Source organism: Xiphophorus maculatus, chromosome 18 (assembly GCF_002775205.1).
Source record: "Xiphophorus maculatus strain JP 163 A chromosome 18, X_maculatus-5.0-male, whole genome shotgun sequence".
Classification (NCBI taxonomy): domain Eukaryota; kingdom Metazoa; phylum Chordata; class Actinopteri; order Cyprinodontiformes; family Poeciliidae; genus Xiphophorus; species Xiphophorus maculatus.
The window spans coordinates 24,598,066-24,620,602 of NC_036460.1; the positions used below are offsets into that span (position 1 = coordinate 24,598,066).

Consider the following 22,537-nt stretch of genomic DNA (forward strand, 5'->3'; position numbering starts at 1 on the left):
TTTGCTGGGCACATTCCATTGAGAGGAGACCCACAAGGATCCAAGGCATTTAACTTCAAGTGAGGGTTTCCATCCTGGATCTAATACCATCAGAACTCAAACTAAGGTAAGTGGAAGTAGAAGATGAATATAATCTACTAAGGTTATAAAGTAAATTCCAGAGGATTGATATGAATGAAGCTAGTCTCTACTAGTCTGCCTCTTGAGATTTGTTCCAGAATTTTATAGTTCTTCCACCAAATGCATTTTAGCGGAGAAGAAGAGTAACAACAAATTGTGAAAAATCTGTACAATTACAATAGGATTCCCTTCTCCACTGGGAGCAGATGAATCTTTGCATGGCCCGTTTGCTCGCTTCTGTGGGCTTGGAACCATAATAAGGGCAGTCAGGAGATGGCACAGCAAGATGAGGTGAAGGCAGACATTAATTAGCATTAAGCTGCTGAAAAATGGACGACAGAAGGAAAAGAGGAAGGAAGGGAAGGAAAACTGCAAACAGGCAGAGGAAAGCTTGCTTCCGTTTAATTGATGAGTTATTAAAATAATAATTTCTCAGTCCTAGATGTCTCGCAGAGATCGATGGCAAACTTGGCTGAACACACACACACACACACACACACACACACACACCCACACACACACACCTTCCTCTGACTGCGTTGGAGATCCTCAATATCCATTTCATTCTCCGCCAGTGGTAAAGCCGACTTACATATACATCTGAATCACTCATACAAAAAGACGTGCAGATGTTAGTGCAGAAAAAAAAAAAAGAGTAAGGTCACATCAATATGTGAGCACACAGACGTCTCTGAGTGACCTCAGTGGATCTAATTGCAGCATGCAACGGACAACCGGCTGTAACTTGACTTCCCCATCGGCCTGAGGAAATACCCAATAAGAAAGGCTCTTCTGGCGAAGATGCTCATTATTCACTGCATCGGAAATCAATTTACATGCGGATCGTGTGCAAGGAGTAATATGGAGACAACATTTACTCTTTTGCCTCAAGTCCCTGAGCTCAAAAAGGACCAGTTGAGGGATGCAGGTCTCACTCATGCATTCATTTGACTACATAAGTGCCGCATAGCTATAGGGCAATATAGTAAACACTGGTGTGTTCACGCATTTCTTTTTAAATAAACCTTTTGGCTGAGGAGAAGGAGAAGGACATTCTGGTTCAGTGGCACAAATCTACAGAGTGTATCAATGATAGATTTGTTATTGATAGATGATAAAATGAAACTCGTGTTGCTGCACTTCCAAATGGGTTTAAAGTCAGGCACAACGGAGCAACAAATAAGTAAAAGCAAAAAGGGACATTTGTACAAAGACATAAAAAATTGCTAATTTTGTCTGTCAAAAACAATCATCCCCTTTTGGTTTGTCAGATTTTGTAACCTTACAAATGTGAAGTATATGTGTTAGTGTGGATAATTGTGAAGTGGAAGGAAAATAATAAACGCTTTTCAATATTAGTTCTCAAAGAAATTGGGTGCAATGAATTTTACTTAGGGATGTAGCAGTAAAGGGGGTTGAATGCAAGTTGGACTTTTCAGAATTTTATTTGTAAAATTTCTGAAAACTATAATTTTCCTTCCACCTCACAATCATGCTATTTTGTGCTATCACAGTAAAATTATCAAAAATATATTTAAGTTGGTAGTTCTAATGTAAAAAAAAAAAAGTCCAATGGGTACACATAGCAATACAAGGTACTGTATCTTTAAGAATCACATATTCCTAAGCAGCACAGGTTAAAGACATATTTTTAAAATTCTCCTCCTGATTTCAGTGCACTAATCTCCACATTTAATAAGCAGAGAACCACTAATGATTTATAATTCCTCCTGATAATGAGTATGAGGCTTGATCTATTATCAAAACTTATTGCCAATTAATTTTGTGTTTAGCTAATGGCTTGAAAAAGAAGGGATGAATTTCCTCAGGCTTATCACAAACAGAATCTAAGCTATTCTGAGAGGAGTGGGAGAGCAAATCATTAAGGAAAAGGCATCGTGGAAAAGATTAGGAGAACATTTCTGGGTAGATGTGAAGGTGTGTGGATTTTTGACAGGCTGAAAAGGCAGAGGGTGAAAAAATTGATCCAACACACACACACACAAAAGACAACAAAGACTACAGCAACATCATTTCTGTGTTTCTCATTCCTTATAGAGGATGTCATGCTGAATCGGATTCTTTGAACTTTTGGATTTTACATCTAAATGTACGCAGATGTAATTCTGTCTTTTATATTAAAGCATCTGTACATACAGTACAGACCAAAAGTTTGGTTTTGGTCCAAACTTTTGGTCTGAACTGTACATGTGAAAAACCTTTTTTTTTTTTTTTTAGAGGAATACAGTCTAATAAACTAAAGTTATTTCAGTAATGTTAATGCTACATACACATAAAGCCAACAAAAAAGGGATTTTTGAGATGGAAAGAGACACACAAGAAGGCCATAAGAAGGGAAGAGAAAAATGAACAAAAGCAAGAATAGGAAAACAGACATGGGAAGAAGGACAGATGAAATTACAAAAGGAATCAGAAAGTAGAAAGGAAAGGATGTAAAGACAGAAAGAATGTAGAAAGAAAAACAGGCAGGGGACAAAAGACTGAGGAAGGAAGAAACGATAGAAGCTGGAAAAGGGGAAGGAAGTAGAGGAAGACAAGAAGTACACAATGAAAGAATAACTGAACAAAGAAAGAAAAACGTGAAGGAATAAGGAAGGATGAGCAGAAGGCAAGAGGATAAATAGAAAAGGGACAGCACAAGAAAAAAAAAAAAGAAACAAGGGCAAAAGGACATAACATTTTACCTAATAAACAGTGAATAAAGTCTGGAAATATGTTTCCAGAGGAGAAAAAAGCATTTATTCATAATCTAATTGTATTTTTTTACAGAGCTAGAAAACATAGAAATCACGTTTCATACAGTTTCATATATTTTTCTCCATAGGAACCCTGTGTAAAAGGTAAGGAAACTATAACTGAGAGCAACTTCAAAGCACCTAGCTTTAAAAAAAGTATCAAAGCTATTCCTTTAACATATTGAGAGAAAGGTGCGTAACATCCATTATAGTGAGAGATCTTCTTTAGCTGATCAAAGGCTAAGCTTACACACTGAAACCATTCCAGCTGTAGTCGTAAATAGAGCAGATGGAAATCACTATAGACCTGGCGAATGTAGGTGTGAGCATTCAAGCTTGTGTTTTTGCATATGATTTGGTGGATTTATAGAGCAATTTAATGACACTTTTTTATGGTATCGAACCACAGAAGGAGTCTGCACACTCACTACACACACGCACGCACGCACACACACCTATAATATCTGTAAGTCTACATCTGAAGTTCACGCTGTACCAAAATGACATGTATCCGTCACTGTGCAGGTTCATCGTGTTCCTGCACAGGTTATTACAACTCAATCGCATAGCATTTGAGTGAGCCGGCGCAAACAGCACTCAGCACTGCAGCGTCCCGCTGGGGGAGATACAATGATGCACTTCTGAAATATGACACCCATCCCTGGCACCACACGCTCACTATGTACAACCCCTCCATATGATACACAACACTGCGTCTGAGTGACACCCATTGACGCCGGATCCCTGCTCCTGTGCTGGCAGACGCAGTTTATTCAACAAAAAACGGTTTCTGCAGAAATTTAGGATTGTGTCCCTAAATTATTTTAAAACAAGAACCGTGCACGCTAAAGTATACATTTCATGCGGTACTCCATTAAATGTGACCGATTTGGCAAGCTGTTTAAATAAGCTCTCGGTAAAATGGTTAACAACACGGCACGGCTGTAAAATTCAGCTGTCCTGTTGATTACGGGGTAATAGCTGGATAGATTAATGTGTTTCTCAGGGGGGTTCCCGCCTCGCCAGTGAATCTGAATCACTCATGCAAACACAGTCAGCGGAGCTGCCTCCCTAACCAACAACACACATTTGTATTCTTATTCATATTTCCTCCTGCCGATTACTGATTAGCGTTTCAGCGAGACCCTGCTTGCTTGGTCGCTTTCTCTCTCTCTCTGCTGGTTGACGTGGATCTGATGAGGCTCCATCAGTTGCCATAACTGGAACGGATCTAATCACATCTGGATTCAAATATCCCAAAGTTTAGAGGAGCAGTGGAACAAAATGAGAGCCTTTTGTGCTTTGCGTGTGCAACGGAGTGTTCCGCCGTTGCAACATATTGCAGAGCAAGTCGGAAGCTTTGATGGAGAAGAGCTTTCAGACCTCACAGGCTCAATGTCCACGGCCACCGATAATGCGCAGTGCTACATCACTGGTATTAAATATTCAGAAGCTCAATACATGCCAGGTGAAGTCCCACACCTACACTTGGGGAAGAGAGACAAAAAATTAAAAAATAAAATCAGATATGTCTATTAAAGATGATTCATGCGAGTTCTCTCTTTAACTATCAGCTGTCTGAGTTTCTGAAGTCTTTGAACTCCTCAATGAGATGGGGAGGACTCATTCTAGCTGAGCAGTTCAGCTGTTTCTGCTGAAGATGAGGGCACAAAGTATGGTATAAGTTAGAAAATTAGCACTTTTTCAGCTATTCTCATGATAGAAATCCTTAAGTGAAGTTGATCTATAAAAAAATTCTATGTATCCCAACTCAAACAGATTAAAGTTAAAGCACAGTAGCCTACTGTTGCACAGTATATTTATGAAAAGGAATAAGGCATTATCCTATTCCATACTTGAAAGTCATAAAGTGGCAAAAACACTCATTCCTACTCAAAATGGGAATTGATTTTACAAAAAGATAACGCTTTACTGAAGAAGTTAGGAAACCAGTGCTCTATCCCTAATTTTCCATTGAGCAGTACAACATGGGTAGGTGCGGTTCTGTACACTATTTTGTCTGGTTCTGTCGTAAAAGCAGCCCATTCCTCAGCCCCCTTCAGTTGAAGGTCCATATGACAATGGTATGGTAAGGAAAGAGCTACATGGGGATCACACAATTGGGGGACAGAAAAATGTCAATAGTTGTGACAAGAATGAGAGATACTGGGATGGACACCACATAGAGCATTTGGGGTTGACTTTAAAGTCCAAAGAGAGTCCAGCTGGTGGTGGAAATGCTCTTCTGTACACTGCATACGGCAGAGGAGAAAATAGCGTACCTACATGCACGGACCTGATCGGCAGAAACAAGGAATTAGAAAACTACGTCATTAGGAAAGCAGAAAGCAAGCCTTTTATTTTCATAAGTGTTATTTCCTACAATTTTAAATTGCAGTCTAGGTTTAAAATGTGTTTGCTCCAAACAAATTGGTAACTATCAATGTAAAAAAGTTGACAGTAAGAATCACACTAAATACATCTTCCCAATGTCAAAAGCATTGAGAAGTCAATTCAGTTCAATTTAATTCAGTTTAGTTGTAAACCTCCAAATTACTCAAGGTATTTTACAAAAAAAAGCCTAAATTTCTATACAAAAATTGATGTCAGCTCAATTTGATCATACAGACAGATTCAAGATCAATTTATGATTTGATCCAAGTTATTGAACTAGACCATGTAATCTAGTTCAGTTTTCATTCAAAATGGTAAAACGTTTTCTATGATGAGTTGCATGTTAATTTAAACGAAACATGGCGGTGTTAGTGTCATGCCTTGGTGATACTTTTCTTTAATCAGGGTTAGGGGCTGGGAGAGAGCTGGCAAGAAGATAGTTACAACTAAACACGCCACAGTCCTGGAATAAAAAAAAGGGGACTGAGATGGAATTTGACAAGATATATATATATATATATATATATATATATATATATATATAAATAGTTTTAACATATCTATGTATTCCAACAGATTAAATGTATAAAACCTCTGTTATTCATTACAGCTCTGCCTTACCTTCGAACTGTCTGCTGCTGATCAGTGCTAGAATGAACTTACTGAGTAAATTACATCATCCCTGCAATGTTCTCTCACCAAAAAAAGAGAAACAAATCATTTAGCCATCATCCACTTAGAACATTCACCCAAAAGTAAAGGCAAACAAACCATCCGGCACTAACACACAATTAAAGCCGCTGACCCTCTTACCTTGTTATTGATGCACAAGGCAAGGTGCTTCCTCTCGCGAGCCAGACTCCCGCTGCGCAGCCTCACCTCCTCCCCTTGATGCATGTTTCTGGAAGGACATCAGTCAAGTTAAAAGACTAAAACTCTCCAATCAACGCGTCCGGCTCGGGGCTCTCTGTACACGAGCAGCGCGTGCTCCAGTGTCCAGCTGTGCCCAACGTTACACGGGGTTCTTTCTCTCTGTCGGCGCGAACCGAAGCAGCCTGTGCGCGGAGCTCGTCATACACGGGGGAAACAGTCGCCCTAAAAGCAGATGTGTAATTACAGAGGAGACGCTGGACGTGACACCGACCTGTTCGCGCCGCTCCTCAGCATGACGACCTGTTCCCTCGCAGTCAGACAGAGATGAAGTGAGCACTTTGGGTCGGGAGCAGCCGGTGAGAGACCAGACTTGGAAGATTCTCGCAGCCAATCGGATGCGGAGCGTGTGCGCAGGGCTGCCAGCGCGTGTGTTGACGACATCTCTTAACTTTGTAATTTTTTTTTTTTTTTTTAACGCAGCCTTAATTATTCTGCATGCTGTCTCTTGGGGAAAATAAATGGTCACTACGTTATATTCTAATCTAAGACTATTTTAAAGAAAAGTACTTTAAATCCAAGTTTTTAGCACGTAAACGGCGTTATTTACGTTGCAGATCACGATGTGAGGAAGAGTCGTACACCTGCAATTAAACCTCGCCCTCTCTCACACACACATTAATTACACAAAGGTTTAAACAGAACTGTGACTTGTAAAAGTATTCATATGGCACTTTCCATTTTTTGTCAGGTTACAACAAACGTGGATGCATTTAATTAATCTGAATTTATATGATAAAACAACATAAAAGTGAATAATTCCTAAGTAGATTGAAAAGAACTTTTTTTTTTTTCCACATTTCAATATTAAAATACTGTACATTACCCTAAAGATAAAATCCCTGTGAAACATTGTGGTAAAAAGATCATACTGTGGAAATTATTTCATTCAAAATATACATAAACTTATACGTATGTATGTATTTTAGCACCTTTTATAATTGGTATTTTGACATGGGTAAAATGATGCCTGCTTTTCAACATGTATTGTAAAATGTATTTCTAGTTTTACAAATAGAAATACATCAAGCATAGCATGTAGGAGGTCTCTATAGTCAATACTTCAGAAAGTCGCATTGACAGAGACTGCAACTGCACTGGAAAAAAAAACTCCAGCTCGGATTAGATGGAGAGCATCTGTGAAGAGCACCTGTCAAGACAACTTCTGAGAGCAGTTGGTTGTGCCATTTTCTATAAGAAATAGAGTATGAGAGTCTGTATGAATGAATGACATGCTTTTTTTTTTTATTTAAAAAAATTGAAAACTATGTATAATTTTCCTTAAATTGGTGCACTGGTTTATGCCATAAAATGTGAACAGATGTAAAAAATCTCCAAATGCTTTATGTTTTAAGAGGGAATGTGCTCTTTAGTTTCTGGAAGAGATGACTTGCAAAGTGAACCACCCAAGAACAAGTCCATTAAATGGCCAATGTGTCAGTTTCTGACTTTAAAAGCAAATATAAAACAGTTTAGTGCACGTTTACTCTGTCGAATGAAATAGTCGTTTGACAAAACTGCTAATTTTATTCTTTTGTCAAATGTTCCTTTTGCAAAGTCATGAACAAAACCAGAGATTCAAAAAAAAAAAAAAAAAAGAAACCCAAAAAACTCAATTGTACATTTTAGGCTAAATTAAATTGTAGGAGAAAAAAAAAATCCACTAATTAATTGATTTTAAGAATATTTTTATTATTTCAAATATTTAAAAAAATCATCAACATATACTTCACAATGCTTCAACCAATTCTTAGTCTCCCTTATCCAAGTGACATGTGGTAGCTTGGAAAACGTGAAAAAAAAAAATCATACTAGATATTGATTGCTCGACTAAAACAAAGCATTTCCATGGTCAGTGGTAAACAGAGTGAAATGGCGCCCTCTGCTGTTTGCAAAGGATATACACCTACAAAAGGTAAAAACAAAAAAGGTGATCCCCTGAGATTAATACTTGGAAGAAAAACATCTTTGGTTCGACTTTGCTAAAGGGCACCTCAAGTGTTCAACAAATCCAGTATACATGGATAGGTGCAGTAGAAACGAGTGTCATCAAAAAAAATAAAGTGATCTCCTTAAACATTCACCTGTAAATGTCAACAGTCAGTAACATGAAAATGTCAAAGGGAAAAGTGCAAAAACAATTCTGTACAAAACGTGACGATTTTGAAGCATCGTCCCATTTCAGTGCAAACTTGTCTCGAGCCACAGAGTTAGCTGACTGAGCTGCAGACGCAGACGGATGAATGGCGAGTGTCATTTCAGAACGCTCCTGTGGGCAAGCGATGACAGATGGGTAGAGCAGTGATCTGGGAGCTGAGAGGATGAAAGAAATCAAGCAGAAGACAAACCACAGGCTAAGCAGACCCAGAGTTTTAATAAAAGCCCCTTTAAAAAGACGCAGGCAACAAGAGATTGTACAGCGAGTTTTAAAACATTTTTTCCCGTTTGACTAAACGTGATCATACCTGTGCTCCCAGCCTGGAAAGGTACCTGTTACGCAAGGCAAAAGCAGACATAGATGCCAGACTAGCACTTCCACCCTGCATCACCATACTGGGCTGCCTTTTACTCCTGTAGGAATAATAACGCGGGCACAATAAACCTTCCAGCGCCCACACCGACAAGAGCATCAACGAGAGCAATGAGCAGAGGAAGAAAAAAAAAAAAAAAAAAAAGGAGAATACAGAAGAGAGACGCTGCAGTAACAAAAAAAGAGAGAAAGGAATTAAAATGTTTAACAAATAATTTATGTTTATTAAAAATGTCATAGCACTTGGTTGCAAGTGTTTGCTTCTTCAAACATTGTATAATTGGTACTTCTCAGATCAGTTCAGCAAATCAACAGTTAAATGTAACAAGTGTTAAATCACAAAAACAGCCTCTAAGACTCACTAGTTTTTAGGGTTTTTTTTTTTTTGTTTTATTTTAAAGTTACCTTTGTAGCCTGGTTTTTACTTCTGGAAGTTTTGTTTTTCTTAAATACTGTCTTGGTCTCGATTAGTTTACGGTCTTCAAACTCAGTTCAGTTTTCAAACTGGAAAATACTTAATTCATGATGAAAATTCCACTTTAATGGTTAAAAATGTTTCGCTTGAACAAATCTTGCATAATTCATTTCACACTCATATTTACACAGAGCAGCAGCTAAATTTAACACGCGTTAAAAGTTTCCTTCTTCCATTGTGAATAACGGGGAACATGTTTGCTACATATGCAGTGAGTTACCTTTTCATGGTTATTTCTCCAAAATAATAAAAAAAAAGTGCTAAAACTTCCATTCATGTCATTGCTGTAGCTTTCAAGTCAAAGGCTTTAGGCACCTTAGATTGTTGAGGTTTTCTTTTTAGCCTCGCTTCTCTTGTGAAATCTGATATTTTTTTATTTATGTTCTAGTCATTTATTTAGATTGAAAGTCATTTAATTCTTTATGAAAATAAAGTTTTTCCAAATGGTTAAAACTTTTAATTCTAACAAATTTTAATGTTCTAACATTATATCTGCCTATAGTCCTTCCTGACTTCTGATTGAGTCTCAATATTCCAGCTGTACTACTAGTATCTGTTTATTTGTTAACGTTTGTAAAACTTTCATTGAAACCACAGTAAAGTTTGATTCACTGATTGATATATAGATTTTTGATTTTGAGATAAAAGTGAAAGTGCCCAAGTGGTTTAGGTATTTGAATTTTAAAAGTAAAACTTAATCAATTCAATTTGACTGAATCGATGTACTATTATGATAATTAGTCATATATGTTATACAATATTCTCTCTATTTAAGTAATTATTATATTTTTTTTGTCAGAAACGCTTTGACCTTTGTTATGCGTTTTCTAAATTTTTTTTTAATATATATTATTGATGTTTCAACATTTTCTATCTTAATTTGATCATTTCAAGTGCGTCTTTATTTTCTTCCAGCTATCCAGGTGCTCTGTTACACTTGTTTTCTTTGCATTTAAATAAGATAATATACGTAGCATTATGACCACAATCAATATGTAAGAAATAGATTTTTCTCCACTTTCAATTTGGCCATGGCCGATATTTTTGCTTCAACCTTAAAATGTGCCAATATGGTGAGAATCGCCAACAGGGCCGTGTCTATGTCTGCAACTGTGATAAGCAAATGGAGACTACAATCTCCAACTGCATTTCCACAATGCAATTTGTTAAAGCCAAGAGCACAAACAGCCTGAAGCAAGCAGGAATTTCGGACAGCGCTTTGAACTTCAACTTAATCACCTGAGTTTAAACGACGAAAATCTATGAAACATTTAAATCTTTTTTTGGAAGATTAAAGAAAAAAGATTATTATAAAAGGTCACGTTTAAAAATGCGTCTACAGACGCTAAAGCTGAGCATCATTACACAGTTAAATACGTTCGAAAGCGGGCCTGTTTTCTTTTTACATCTGCGCATTAATAGATGATGATGCGACAGAAAATTAACTGTTATGAACTTCATAGCTCATTGAAAAGCGGTTAAAGAGTTTAGGGAATAAAATAACCGAGCAATAAAGCTTAAAACAGTGAGGAGCCGTGCTCTGCTGGAGACCATCCACTAAAAGGTCAATGATGCGTCTGACTAAAGCTTACGGCGAGAAAATAAGTGTGCCGACTCCATTATGAGAGTTTGGTTTGGCAGTGATAACGCTGACATGGGATAAGCTAAACAAGTTCTTCTGGACACACAATACCCACAAAGTTTGCATGAACTGAAATAGGATCCTTATTTTCTGAGTTAAAACCAAGAAATAATAATAAAAGGTTTAAAAGCACCATTCCCCTTGACAGTTTGTAAAAACTTTAGATTTTTAGCAGTTAAGAAACTTCATGCCGTACACCCCCCCCCCACACACACGAGTTAGCTGTTACTAAGAGCAGGTGGAACTGCAGTCAGGTGAGAAGAAGTTGTAGTTATGTCCAAACTGAGATTCGTCATTCATCAGTGTCCTCGTATCAACACGGGGTTAAGCAACAGCCAGTCAGTTCAGGTGCGAAGAGCCACAGATGACGTCACTGGGCGGAGCCAGAACCGCAGTCCCGCCCAATTGGCCGCAGACTGAAAGCTCTGGGGTGGACAGTGCAACCTGCTGGTTCTGAAGCCCAGGACCATGTGTGTTCGCTCAGCATCATCTGGAAAATATCAGCCACAACATGAATCAGATCATATTAGTCATCCCGTAAGAGTCTCATGTCCAACATACAAAACAATTTAGCTTAGACATATTAGATCTTTAGAGAGATGGATATAACCTGTTGGCAATTGTGAAATATTTCATGCAATGAATGGGAAGTGTAGAAGCAACATGCAAAATGTGTGGACCTCAAAGCTAGCAGGTTAGCCAGAAGAGAAACAGACAAAAAATGAATAAAAATAATATTTCCTGGATCGTGTTTGAGGGTAGTGAATGGGTTTGTTCCAATCTAGTCCTACGTTTTGGATCCGTGTTCCAATTGATGCATGTTTGATTGGCATATGAGCTCCAAAGTAAATGACTTCAAAAACCTGTTGATGTACAGTCTGGTTTTAGGTCAGCTACACCTGCAGTGAACCAGAGGGCTGTCAGTCAATTAGAAAATAAAATGTGCACAGCTTACAAAACTGCATTGTTATGACGGGTTGATTCAATTAATCTTTGGAGCTCTTCACTGGATAATGCCTAATCTTAAAAAAAAAACAAACAAAAAAAAAAAAAACTGTTTTACTTCAATAAATTTATCAATTTACAGGTTTGAAAACTCGCCAGCTTTATAGTTACTGATGCACAAAATATCAGCACCAACAGCTGTATTGGCGATTATGTTAAAAATCGTTTAACATAATGTATCAGTCCGATGGATAAAACTGGGCCAATTTGAACTGACATTATCTTGTTGCCGTTTTATTTTTCTGATGGTGTTGAAACTGTACAGAAAACCATAAAGTACTGGCAAATGATAGTTATATGCCATAACAGCAATATTAAAATTGGGTATCGATAATCTGCGCATCTCTATTTATAGCGAAACAAAATACCACATTCTTGAAATGGATCTATGACATCTCAGCCGACCAGGACTCTCTGGACCCTTCAGTCGTCTTAGTCTTCCGTTTGACAATCTTAAAATGTTGCTCCAACAGTAACTTTGTTACAGAGCTCCTGTAACGGGTCGCCTCAAACGTTGCACCAGCAAAGAGAAGATTCAAAACAAACAGCTACGTCACAGGTCATGTTCAACAGAAAGCACCTGTAAGACAACTGTTTCCTTAAGTTTTGTCCACGTGCTTACCTGGAAAAATTATTTTAAATATTTTGCATGAAATGAGAACTCCCTCATGCAGAAACATGGTAGCGTTAGCATAGCACTTTAACTCACTTCTCTTAAGAAATAGTAAGCGAGAGTTATATGTGAATTCATTTAACGCTGAAGCTAACAATCCCCAAGGTGCATTCCTGCAAAATTCAACATATTATTCCCTGTCAAAAATCCAAGTGGTGGGTGACCCTGGTTGAACATAACCAGAGTAAAATATTTATATAAATGCATTATTTTACGACACTTTAAAACTACCGAGTATTTAAGCACATAAATTGCAAAGGTTTTAATGATTCATCAGATGGAACGTCGGACTGGGACTAAAAACAGCCATTTGAATCAATTAATACTGTTTTACATGCTAAAGATTGATGTAGGGACAAAAACTCCTGCTCAGGACACATCTAGCATTGCATGTCTGTTTTTAATACAGCACATATTTTAACACATAACTTAAGTTAGACATTTTTTTCCATAAGGTCATTAACTCCTGATAAAGAACGTTTAGAAACTAACCGTTTAAGCAGTTAGCGTCTCCAAACACACCAGTAAGGTTAAAGTCGTAAGAGCCTCAAACTTTAAAAAACACAGGGTGTGCAGAAACTGTTTGCCAACATTTGATTTCTCACATCCTGAACCTTGAGCAAATGACTGCAGGAAGGGAATTAAACCCAGCAAATAGGAAAATTATTCAGAATTTATTCATTTTGGAAATTTAACAGACCTTATGGCTGCTAGTTAAGTTTGTGTCTGTTTTTTGGAAGAAAAAACAACAAGTCCATAAACATTTACAATGAGCATGCTTGCCTTTATAAACAGAAGGGCTATTAGCAAGTGTGCTGCAAAGGCTACCTAAAAGCTCAATAAAGTCTAATGAGCCAACCTGTTCAATGCAACATTTCTAAAGGGGTGTTGAAGTGTGCCACTGAGACTTGTAAACTGTTAGCGTTCGCTCATTAAACCTTAGGCTGGTGTGTCTGTGCAGCTCTGAATGCGACTCATGCATTTGGGTGTTTGTATATGAATTTGCAGCTCAAATACAATAATATATAAAACTCAGAGGTTACAACTAACCTCTGAAGGCTGCAACGATTAATCGCAATGACGCAATTGCCAAATTATTTGAGGATTATTTCAACAATAGATTAATCGTTAGCTGGAGTGTTCAGTGAAAATAGATGGTCAATTACTGCAAGAACATACTCAGTAGTAAAGTGCACAAGCATATATACATATACAGTACCTTTTGCATTTAAGATAAAAAACTAAACATTTGTCTGTAAATATATATATATATAGAAAGCATGCACTAAATGAATGCTGTTATAGCATTTTAGGAAATATTTTTTTTATATTACTTCGGAATTCAATTGTTTGACATCTCAAAGTATTTCTAATATTGTATAAATGGGCCTAAATAAAAAATCTGAACTGGTGAGAATAATTCATAATCGATGACTAATAATGTGTTGCAGGTCTAGTTGCAATGTATTCTACTCGCATCATAATAACGGCTTGAGCTGGATTTGACTAGAAAATTTTATGCATCTCAGTCTTCTGATTCATTTTTTTTGTCTCTAGAACAGATGAGGAAGACGTTCAGTCTGAATATTTGGTATATGGATGGGAGAGATGACGGATTAAGGATACTCACTCTGCATCTGTAGACGTCTCCTTCTGGAGTTTGGCTCTGGCTGCAGCTGACCGGTTCAAATCTTCACCTGCAGGAAGAGAGATCATGACAGAGAAAAGTAGTGAGTCTAGCGATAAGCGGTGGAGCTCGCTGAAAAAAGGAGGGGGAAAAAATGACAGGGGAAAGTGAAGAGATGTCATGAGAAAACAAGTTGAAAGAAATACACAGGCAGAGAAAACTCCAGGCTCCAACTACCTTTAAGATAATTTACCAAGTACAACCCCACCACTGCCATCAGCGCGACTGCAAGACAAGAAGGGGAAAAATCAGTACGGGGAACAAACAAAAATGTCCCTCAGAGGCAGTCCAAAGCTAAAAAAAAAACAAAAAAACTTGAGGACAGACTGAATCCAACTGACTGCAAATGCAGGCACAGAAAAACACTTCCAACACCAGGTATCCTCTTATATCCACAATGACTCCGACTAAGATCGCGATGACGGCAAGCCCCAGGTTCTGGATGGACTGCATGCTGGTGGGCAAACCAAGGAGGACACACAACATCAGTACCTTATATTCAAAATGCAATGACAATCGATATATTAATCTCAACAACAAAATATTAAACTTAAAAAAAATAAAAAGTACGTACAAGCCATAGGCTGTTCCCAGTTGATGCTCAGGCACCACGAAGGACACCATGGGCCACAGTGCACAGGCCAGCAGAGAGTACGAGACGCCCAGCAGGGACTGGAAGACAAGAAATGATTTCTATTAGATCTATAAAAAAAGAGCAGTAAATTGAAGCTATGCAGTCTCAGTTATTTGCACTCAGGATTTAGCAATATTCAACAGAAGCTAAAGCGTTTGGAGTTGGAAAGTGGCTTAATTTTATCACTCGGAGCACAGTGGGATAATGATGCATATTAGCGGGGTTCATCAGGCATTTAATTGTGGCGTGCTAAATGTTCAAACGCAAAAACAATTAAGTTTTGAATCTAGAGCTTTAATTAAAGCTTTGTTTTTGTTCGCACACTCAGCTGTTAAAGTGTTCGATAGTACGGCAGGAGACTTCCTGCAGAGAAAGCTTTCACAGGTGCATCTAAATAAATCAGGCCATCATCTAAAGGTTCACTTCTATTGGTAATAAATGGGCGAGGGGAGGACGTTTAATATGATCCAAAATGGACTGGGAATTTTTTTTTGTTATGTGCAGTTTATTCAGCAACACAAAACAAGTTTCTGTATTGTAGACACATTTTAATCGGAGTTTAAAAATTAAAAGCGACTATGTGTATTACCATGGCAATCCACGGGTTCCAGAAGGTGAAGGCCAACATCATGTGAGCACAGAGCGTCGCGATGACGGCGGCAAAGACCCAGCCGATATTTCTCCCGGTCTTGTCGACGATAAAGCCGAGAATCGGAGACGCGGGAGCTGAGATGATGTACACGATGCTGGGGAAAAATAAAAATAAATAAAATTTACAGTGTTTACAGTTACTTTGAGGAATGAAAAAAAGGAGTTGCAATTGGATGGAAAAAGCAGAATGGTAGTTGGATATTTTTGTGCAGACATTACTCCTTTAACGGTGTTAATGTGTTAACTCATGATTCAGAAAGTTAGAAAACTATTTAGCTGGTCTGTAAATAAAGCTAGTTTCTTCACTCAATTCCCTTCAGACCTCCAGTGTCTGGTAGTGAGGTTCTTACTGCATATACTGATGAATATTTACATTTGATTGTGGTTTTCATTGCAATTCAAATAAACGAAGAATTGTGATTATCAAGTCAAATTGAAAATTACCTTTGGTTATAAGGTGGCTAAAATTTCTGTAGCTTGTGTTCAAGCTAAGCCTATACAATAATAAACTACTCTACTAAAATAAAATTTGAAAAAATACACATTTTTCTACAAGGAAAAGATAAAAAAAAAAAAATCAGTTAATTACCTGTTGACAGCTCTGGCTTGTGCTGGGGAGAAGTTGAATTTTTCAATAAAAAATACCCTGAAAGGCAAAAGGTAAGGCGATAAGTCACAGAAAGCACAAGTTCTTCTGCTTATATGAACACAAAGAGAGATGAAAGTGATTTTATTCCCATGACAATAAATCCTCTAAAACGTTAAACATTCTCCCTCCACCCGCGTTTCAACCATTTGTTTCATAAGCACAGAACCTCAGCAGAAAAGCCATGGCAGTTGTCAGCTCATCTTTGTCTTTCATTGAGGGCAAACCAACATGTCTTCCCTCCACTACAAAGCCATCCGTCAAACCCATTACCATTTTTAGGCCCCATTGCCTTTTCCTGGTGGTGTGATTGAACTTGTTTTTCATTCCCAAAGAAAAAAGAAAAAAAAAAAAAAGAAGAGGAGTTTTGTCAAAACTACGAGCATCTTTGAGATGCACACACTGCGATCAGGCATCCCGGCAATGAAGCACCTGCTGTGGCAGGATTTGATTCCTGGGGCAAATGCAACTGTAAGGAAAAGTGACAGTCGGTATAAAGGGGAAGAAGAAAAGGATGGCAGCAGAGGAGGGAAGTTGCTATGACGACATTTTTTTTTTGCATGGCACTTACCAAAACTAAGAAAAAAATAAAATAAATAAATTTTGGGTACTGCATCTAAGGTGCAGACATTTTCTAGAGGTTCACTTCAGTTTTTTAAAGAAAACATTTTGGGATAGCAAATAACTTGCATACTGAAAGCCAAAAACAATTTGCATTGTAAATGTATTATGCGACTACATGTACATATCGCATCAATAAATATATATATATATATATATATATATATTAAAGTCTTTTTTGGAATATTGCGGTGACAATTGGAACTTAGTATACAGACCCACTTAAAATTAAAAGTTTCTTTTGATAGGTATACATTTGTGTAAAACAAGCATTGTTATTTTATACTATGAACTGCTGACAACATGTCTCTGAATTTTTTGGCAAAAATGTTGTATTTATTTGCAGAAAATGAGAAATGGTCAAAATCACAAAAAAGACGCAGTGCTTTCAGACCTCAAATAATGCAAAAAAACCAAGTTCATATTCATTTAAAAACAACAATACCAATGTTTTAACTCAGGAAGAGTTCAGGAATCAATATTTGGTGGGATAACCAGGAGGTTTTCAGTGCAGTGATCGCTTCATATTTTCCAGAGATGTATTTGAGGGCTCCAACTATAACACTAGCAAGCTACAGTACATCTCATTTTAGGGAAGTGATTGGTATTCTGGTTGAAATAACAAAAACATACATATAGTTTAAAAATCTTTGTGTCATGGTTTACCATGTAAATCCCATACTGTCCCATGGCTTTTAAATAACCGTGCTTTATGGTTTTAAACAATGAGGAACTGAGAGAGTCCTTTAGAAAAAAACACAGCAACTGGGCTTCAGTGGTCAGAGAGTTCACAAGTGTGTGCATTTACTTCTTCATTACAAAAGAAACACTTCATGTTGTTACTGATATTTTTTTTAATGTTGGCCCTATGTGAAACTAGAACTGAGCCTAAAAATAAAGTGGCACATCAATAAAAAGGCGCAATGTTTTGTGATGAGGAGAAAAATTACTAAGGTGATGATTAAATTGATTTTTAAAAAAAGCTTTAAAAAAATTTTTTTTTTTTAAAGGTTTATCACACCATGTGAGTGACATCTTCAGTATTTTATACCACATCGTTTAGAACAGATAAGAAGCACTATTCAGACGGGGTTTTTTTTAACTATAAGTGACACCAACTCGACAGTGATAGATTTGTGCATCTTAGCAAGGGGAAAAGGTAAAATACTTACTGGCCCTGTCCAATAAAGGGGAAAATGGCGACATAGTAAAACACACAAATGATGAAGATGAGCCACAGGGACAGGGAGAAATCTTTCACATCAGTCAGCTTTATAACTTCACCTAAAACAGAAGATAAATATGTGTATCAGTTTATTTCAACAGCTCATCTGACAAACAAACTTGGGGGGGGGGGGGGGGGGGACAAAAAAAAACAAAACACAAAATTGGACAAAATCCTGGAATGATCTGGGTTTCATAAGGAATGAATAAATAAAAATCAATTTCAGCACATAAAATAAAGAGACTCATCAGTTCAGGTAAAGAAACAAGAAAAAGAGAACCTTGTATTTTTTTGCAATCTGGATTGATTTGTATTGACAGATGAGTGTTACGCAAGAACAAAGATAAAAACAAAGGCATTATCTTAACATTACCAGTTCTTCCCTGTTCCTTCTGAAGGATCCTCTCTGCTCTCTTATCAAAAAATGCCAGCACCAAGGCACAGGTTAGAGAAAACACACAGGTTCCAGCCGCTAATAGAAAGAAAAAGAAACAGTGTCTCAAGACTTCAAGAACACAACACGAAATATTTATTTTAACATTTCCTGACAACCGAGTAAAGGTCAGATGATCAAGTTAAAGTTTAACCAACAGTGCTTCAAAGATGAGCAAAAGTAGAAGCGCTTTTGCACGCGCGAGAAAAGGCTTTTCACACCCCACATGACTCATCCGAGGTGCCGAGTAGCACTTTTAGTTCCCTTTCCTGCTTCTCTCCGTTTCTGCTTGGCTACGTTACCCGAGACGAGCGGAGGGCTCAGTAAGTCTGACACACGCAGCGATAAAACATGTAACCAGAAGCTCAGGTTAAACTCTCTCCTACAAAAGCGAAGCCGGCGATTTTACACACAACTGTGTATTACTTACCTATCATGAGTGATATCCCGAGCGTCGTGTGTCCAGAGGAACCAACAGCCACTGCAACTTTACTGTACACCCAACCCATGATGTTCATGTTCACTGTGCTGCCCTGCAGGAAAGGAGAGCAGGCGGCGTTTCTTTACACCTTACAGCACCTTGCAAAAGTATTCACACACCCTTATGTATAGGACAGTCAAATTACAAGCCTAGATGCATTTAATTTGGCTTCTATGTGATAAGTGAACACAAACTAGTACACATCTGTGAAGTGGAGGAAATATTTGACATCGTTTCAAATAAAAATCTTAAAAACTTGGCATGTATGTGTATTGAGCCCCCTTTACTTTGATGCCTGTTGGTAAAACGTAGTGTATACAATTCCACTGAGAAGTTAACTTGGAGTTAATTGGAGTTCACTTGTGTAAAATGTAGTCTTAGTATTAAGCCGTCTTAGGGCAAGGTGATAAATCAATAATATATATTGCGATAGATATGTGAGCAATATCAATAGATGATACCAGGAAAACTGTCAATTTTACTGAACCACACAGCATTCTAGAATGTCTTGGATCATCAGCCCATATTCAAGTGTTAAAATTTCCCAGTCAAAATAAAAACCAAAAAATCTGAGGCCAGATCAGTCAAGGTGTAGTTTCACAGACGCTCTCCGTCTAGTCCAGGGGTGGAAAATCCTGGTCCTCGAGGGTCGGTGTCCTGCAACTCTTAGACGTCTCCCTGGTCCAACACACTTGAATCCAATAACTGAATCACCTCCTAAGTGCAGTCAAGTTTTCCAGAGTCCTGCTAATGACCTCATTATTTGACTCAGGTGTGTTGAAGTAGAGACGCATCTAAAAGTTGCAGGAGACCGGCCCTCGAGGCCTGGAGTTGCCCACCCCTGTTCTAGTCTGTCTGCAGTGTTTACAACAACAACAACAACAAAAAGAAACGTGCAAAAATGTCAGTCTGTGATGAAAAACTGGGATAGGAATACACCAAAAGATTTTCAGCTGTAGAAAAGTCCTTGAGAGCCAAGCACAATTGGACCAAAACATGTCTCAGATAATTATTTGTAAAATATTCTGTAAAACAATCATTTTCTTTCCATTTCCCCAATTTTGAACTACATTGCTATGGTTTGTCATACAAAATCCTATTGAAACACGAGGCTTCAATGCAACAAAATGACAAACAACTTAAGTTTGCAGACTAATTAATCATCCCCAATGGATGCAAAGATTAAAAAAAACAAATAAATAAGTTTAAAAAATGTCCATACCAGTCGAGCCATGCTGAGCTGAAGACCAAAGACCAGATTGAGCTCCTTGCCTTTGAACCAGTTCACCGCATACGTGTTTTGGGCCACGGCTAGGGACTCTCCGCCGATACTATCAAAGAAAACAGTTTTAAAAAACCCATATAATTGGGTAAATATAAGAATTTAAGTGAGGTGATTAATTGAATAAAGCTAAAAAAGATGTTAGATTTTGAGCTCGTGCGAAAAACTACATTCAAGCTTTTAGTGACTAAAATAGATTCTGAAAAGCTAAATATTTTTACCCAAATACAAAGCGTCCGGCTTCCATTAGCCAAAAATGATTGGCCCATGCTCCAGCCGCAAATATTACCTGTGAAGATGTTTCAAAAACAAAACATGGTTAAAAAGAAGAAGAAAAAAAAAAAACTTCAAGTGACAATTTCACATCAAGAGTTTAACACAAACCAACCTGTCCAATACAGACAAATAGGGAAAAGATGATGGTTCCAAGCCTACAGACACAAGGATGCGTAACAAAACTCAATCAAGACGGCATCCAAAAAGAAAGTTTCACTTCTTTCATTGTAAGAGTGCAAGGTAAGGATTTAGCACAAAACCAGAGCAATCTTGGTTCTCTATCGCACCTGATGCCAAAAACCCTGTCGATGAGAAATCCTCCCAAGAAGCAGAGCACCACGTTTGGCCAGGAATACCAGGCATACAGCTGCATGAACTGAGCAGTGTTCAAGTTCATATCCTGGAAGCAGAGGAGGAAAAACAAAACTTGTTCAGTAAGTAAGAAGTTTTAAATCAATAGGCATGTTAGTGACGCAGAAGATAAAGTTCCCCAGACTGCGTCGTGAAATTCATTTGAGTCGACATCTCAATTGGGGATTAAAAAAACCCAAAAGGAAACTAGAATTTCTACAACGGGGTTCAATAGTGGCTGAATTACCTGTATGACTTGAGTTTGAAGTGCTGCTGGGTTGTCATAACAGAAGTAGCTCCCTGAAATAAACGCCAGAAAGTATCATATAATGTGAACGTATCATTTTTCCACCACAACAATCCCATCCCGAGCCCTCTGGAAACGTTTCAAGTCTTGCTTTCACTTCATGCCATCGCAAACATCTTCACAATGAATGGCCGGCCGGCCGGCTGCTCACCGAATCCCAGGAAGCACATGAAAACCAGGACGACCACTCGGTGCAGGAGGCGGCTGGGGTCGCAGATGGCGGACATTGGTCTCTCGGGGCCTCCGGCTTCCTGTCGCCCGGCGAGCGGGCCTTCATTTTCGTCTCCCAACAGCGTCCCCCGCTCCTCAAAGTCCGCCATGTTCGGCTGCTGTTTGAGGGAAGAAGGTCATATGACCCAACGGGAGAGATCACGTGGCTTTAAATTAAGGCGGGCACGTCGCGGGAGCGCGCGTTGAAATGTGAATAGATTTTTTTTTATATATATATATATATAGCTTTACTTTGCAACGGATTGTGAAATAATGGGGAGATATTTGTTAGCGTTCTTTTGCCTTTTGAAAACTAAACTGTATTTTTGGACAGAAAACCGTCAGGACGTCAGCAAGATATAGATACACAATAACTGCGGTAAGTGTGAAAGAATGAAGAAATAATGCTTTTTTGCATTTTATAAGTGGATAAGGAATTTTGAAAACTTATTGACAACATTCAAAACAGGATGTGAGGACCATATATGGATGTTCCCATCTTCTTGATCACAAGATAGGTTTAAAGATGTATGACTGTTTATTGGCAACATCTGAACAACGGGGGGTTTTACAGTGACACAGAAAACTACTCTACCACTTTTATTTTTGAAGCAGGCGGAAGTGTGAGCAATTACAAATGGAAACTTACTGCTTTCGAAATGTGCCCTTGTCTGTAGAGAGAATATTCTGGTACGGCTTTCTCTGAAACGTGTCGTATGCGCACGCATTTCCACAAATCAGGAACCTGTCTGACACAATATAACATATCAACAAAATAAGAAAACAAAACAAAAAAATACCTGTAGCTCGAAGTTACTGTTACGGAGTTTGTGATGGTAGGACCTCTGTGCAATCAGCCATTGGATGGATGGGAAAACTGATTTTATGTCCCATTGTGTTATAAGTTCAATTGAGTTTAACTTATAAATGGAATATATAAGTTAGAAAACTCATTGAGAAAACAAAATAAGTTTTCTCAATGAAAACAAAATACGTATTTGATTTACTACCAGAAGATAAAGAAAAACACAACTGAGACGGTCTAATTAGAGCCCGGGGACATTGCAAGTCACGACGTAAATCAGATTCAATAGATAACGCGGTAGAACAAACACCTTTTGCAATGTTCCACTGCCCTCTTGTGGTCGAGATGAGTTTTGGTCGTATGCAAGACAAAAGAACACATTGACTGCATTAGATTGTATTTG

General features: G+C 38.0%; 2 protein-coding genes across 4 annotated transcripts in view; both read right to left on the reverse strand.

The window, feature by feature from the left end:
* Positions 1-6,599, reverse strand: part of LOC102236326 (schwannomin-interacting protein 1) — a 275,773-nt gene extending 269,174 nt beyond the window's left edge. For both annotated transcript variants that reach the window (XM_023351089.1, XM_023351088.1), the window contains exons 1-2: positions 6,415-6,599; positions 6,084-6,171 (exon numbers count right to left, since the gene is read on the reverse strand). In XM_023351089.1, the coding sequence (XP_023206857.1) occupies positions 6,084-6,171; positions 6,415-6,584 (258 nt within the window). In that variant the 5' untranslated portion in view covers positions 6,585-6,599. The remainder of the gene's footprint in view (positions 1-6,083; positions 6,172-6,414) is intronic.
* Positions 6,600-7,871: 1,272 nt separating this feature from the next.
* Positions 7,872-21,450, reverse strand: mfsd1 (major facilitator superfamily domain containing 1). Of its 2 annotated transcripts, XM_014469476.2 has the most exons (17): positions 21,271-21,450; positions 21,060-21,112; positions 20,749-20,861; positions 20,574-20,616; positions 20,407-20,474; positions 20,126-20,234; positions 18,853-18,955; positions 18,363-18,461; positions 17,937-18,048; positions 16,087-16,143; positions 15,436-15,592; positions 14,787-14,884; positions 14,554-14,666; positions 14,390-14,437; positions 14,156-14,222; positions 8,666-8,771; positions 7,872-8,513 (listed from the first exon to the last, which is right to left on the reverse strand). In XM_014469476.2, the coding sequence occupies exons 1-17, from the start codon at positions 21,437-21,439 to the stop codon at positions 8,454-8,456; spliced, it is 1,575 nt and encodes a 524-aa protein (XP_014324962.2). In that variant the 5' UTR covers positions 21,440-21,450; the 3' UTR covers positions 7,872-8,453. The 2 variants fall into 2 exon arrangements, with proteins under 2 accessions (XP_014324962.2, XP_023207393.1); XM_023351625.1 differs by having other exon boundaries at positions 7,872-11,337.
* Positions 21,451-22,537: the final 1,087 nt, after the last annotated feature.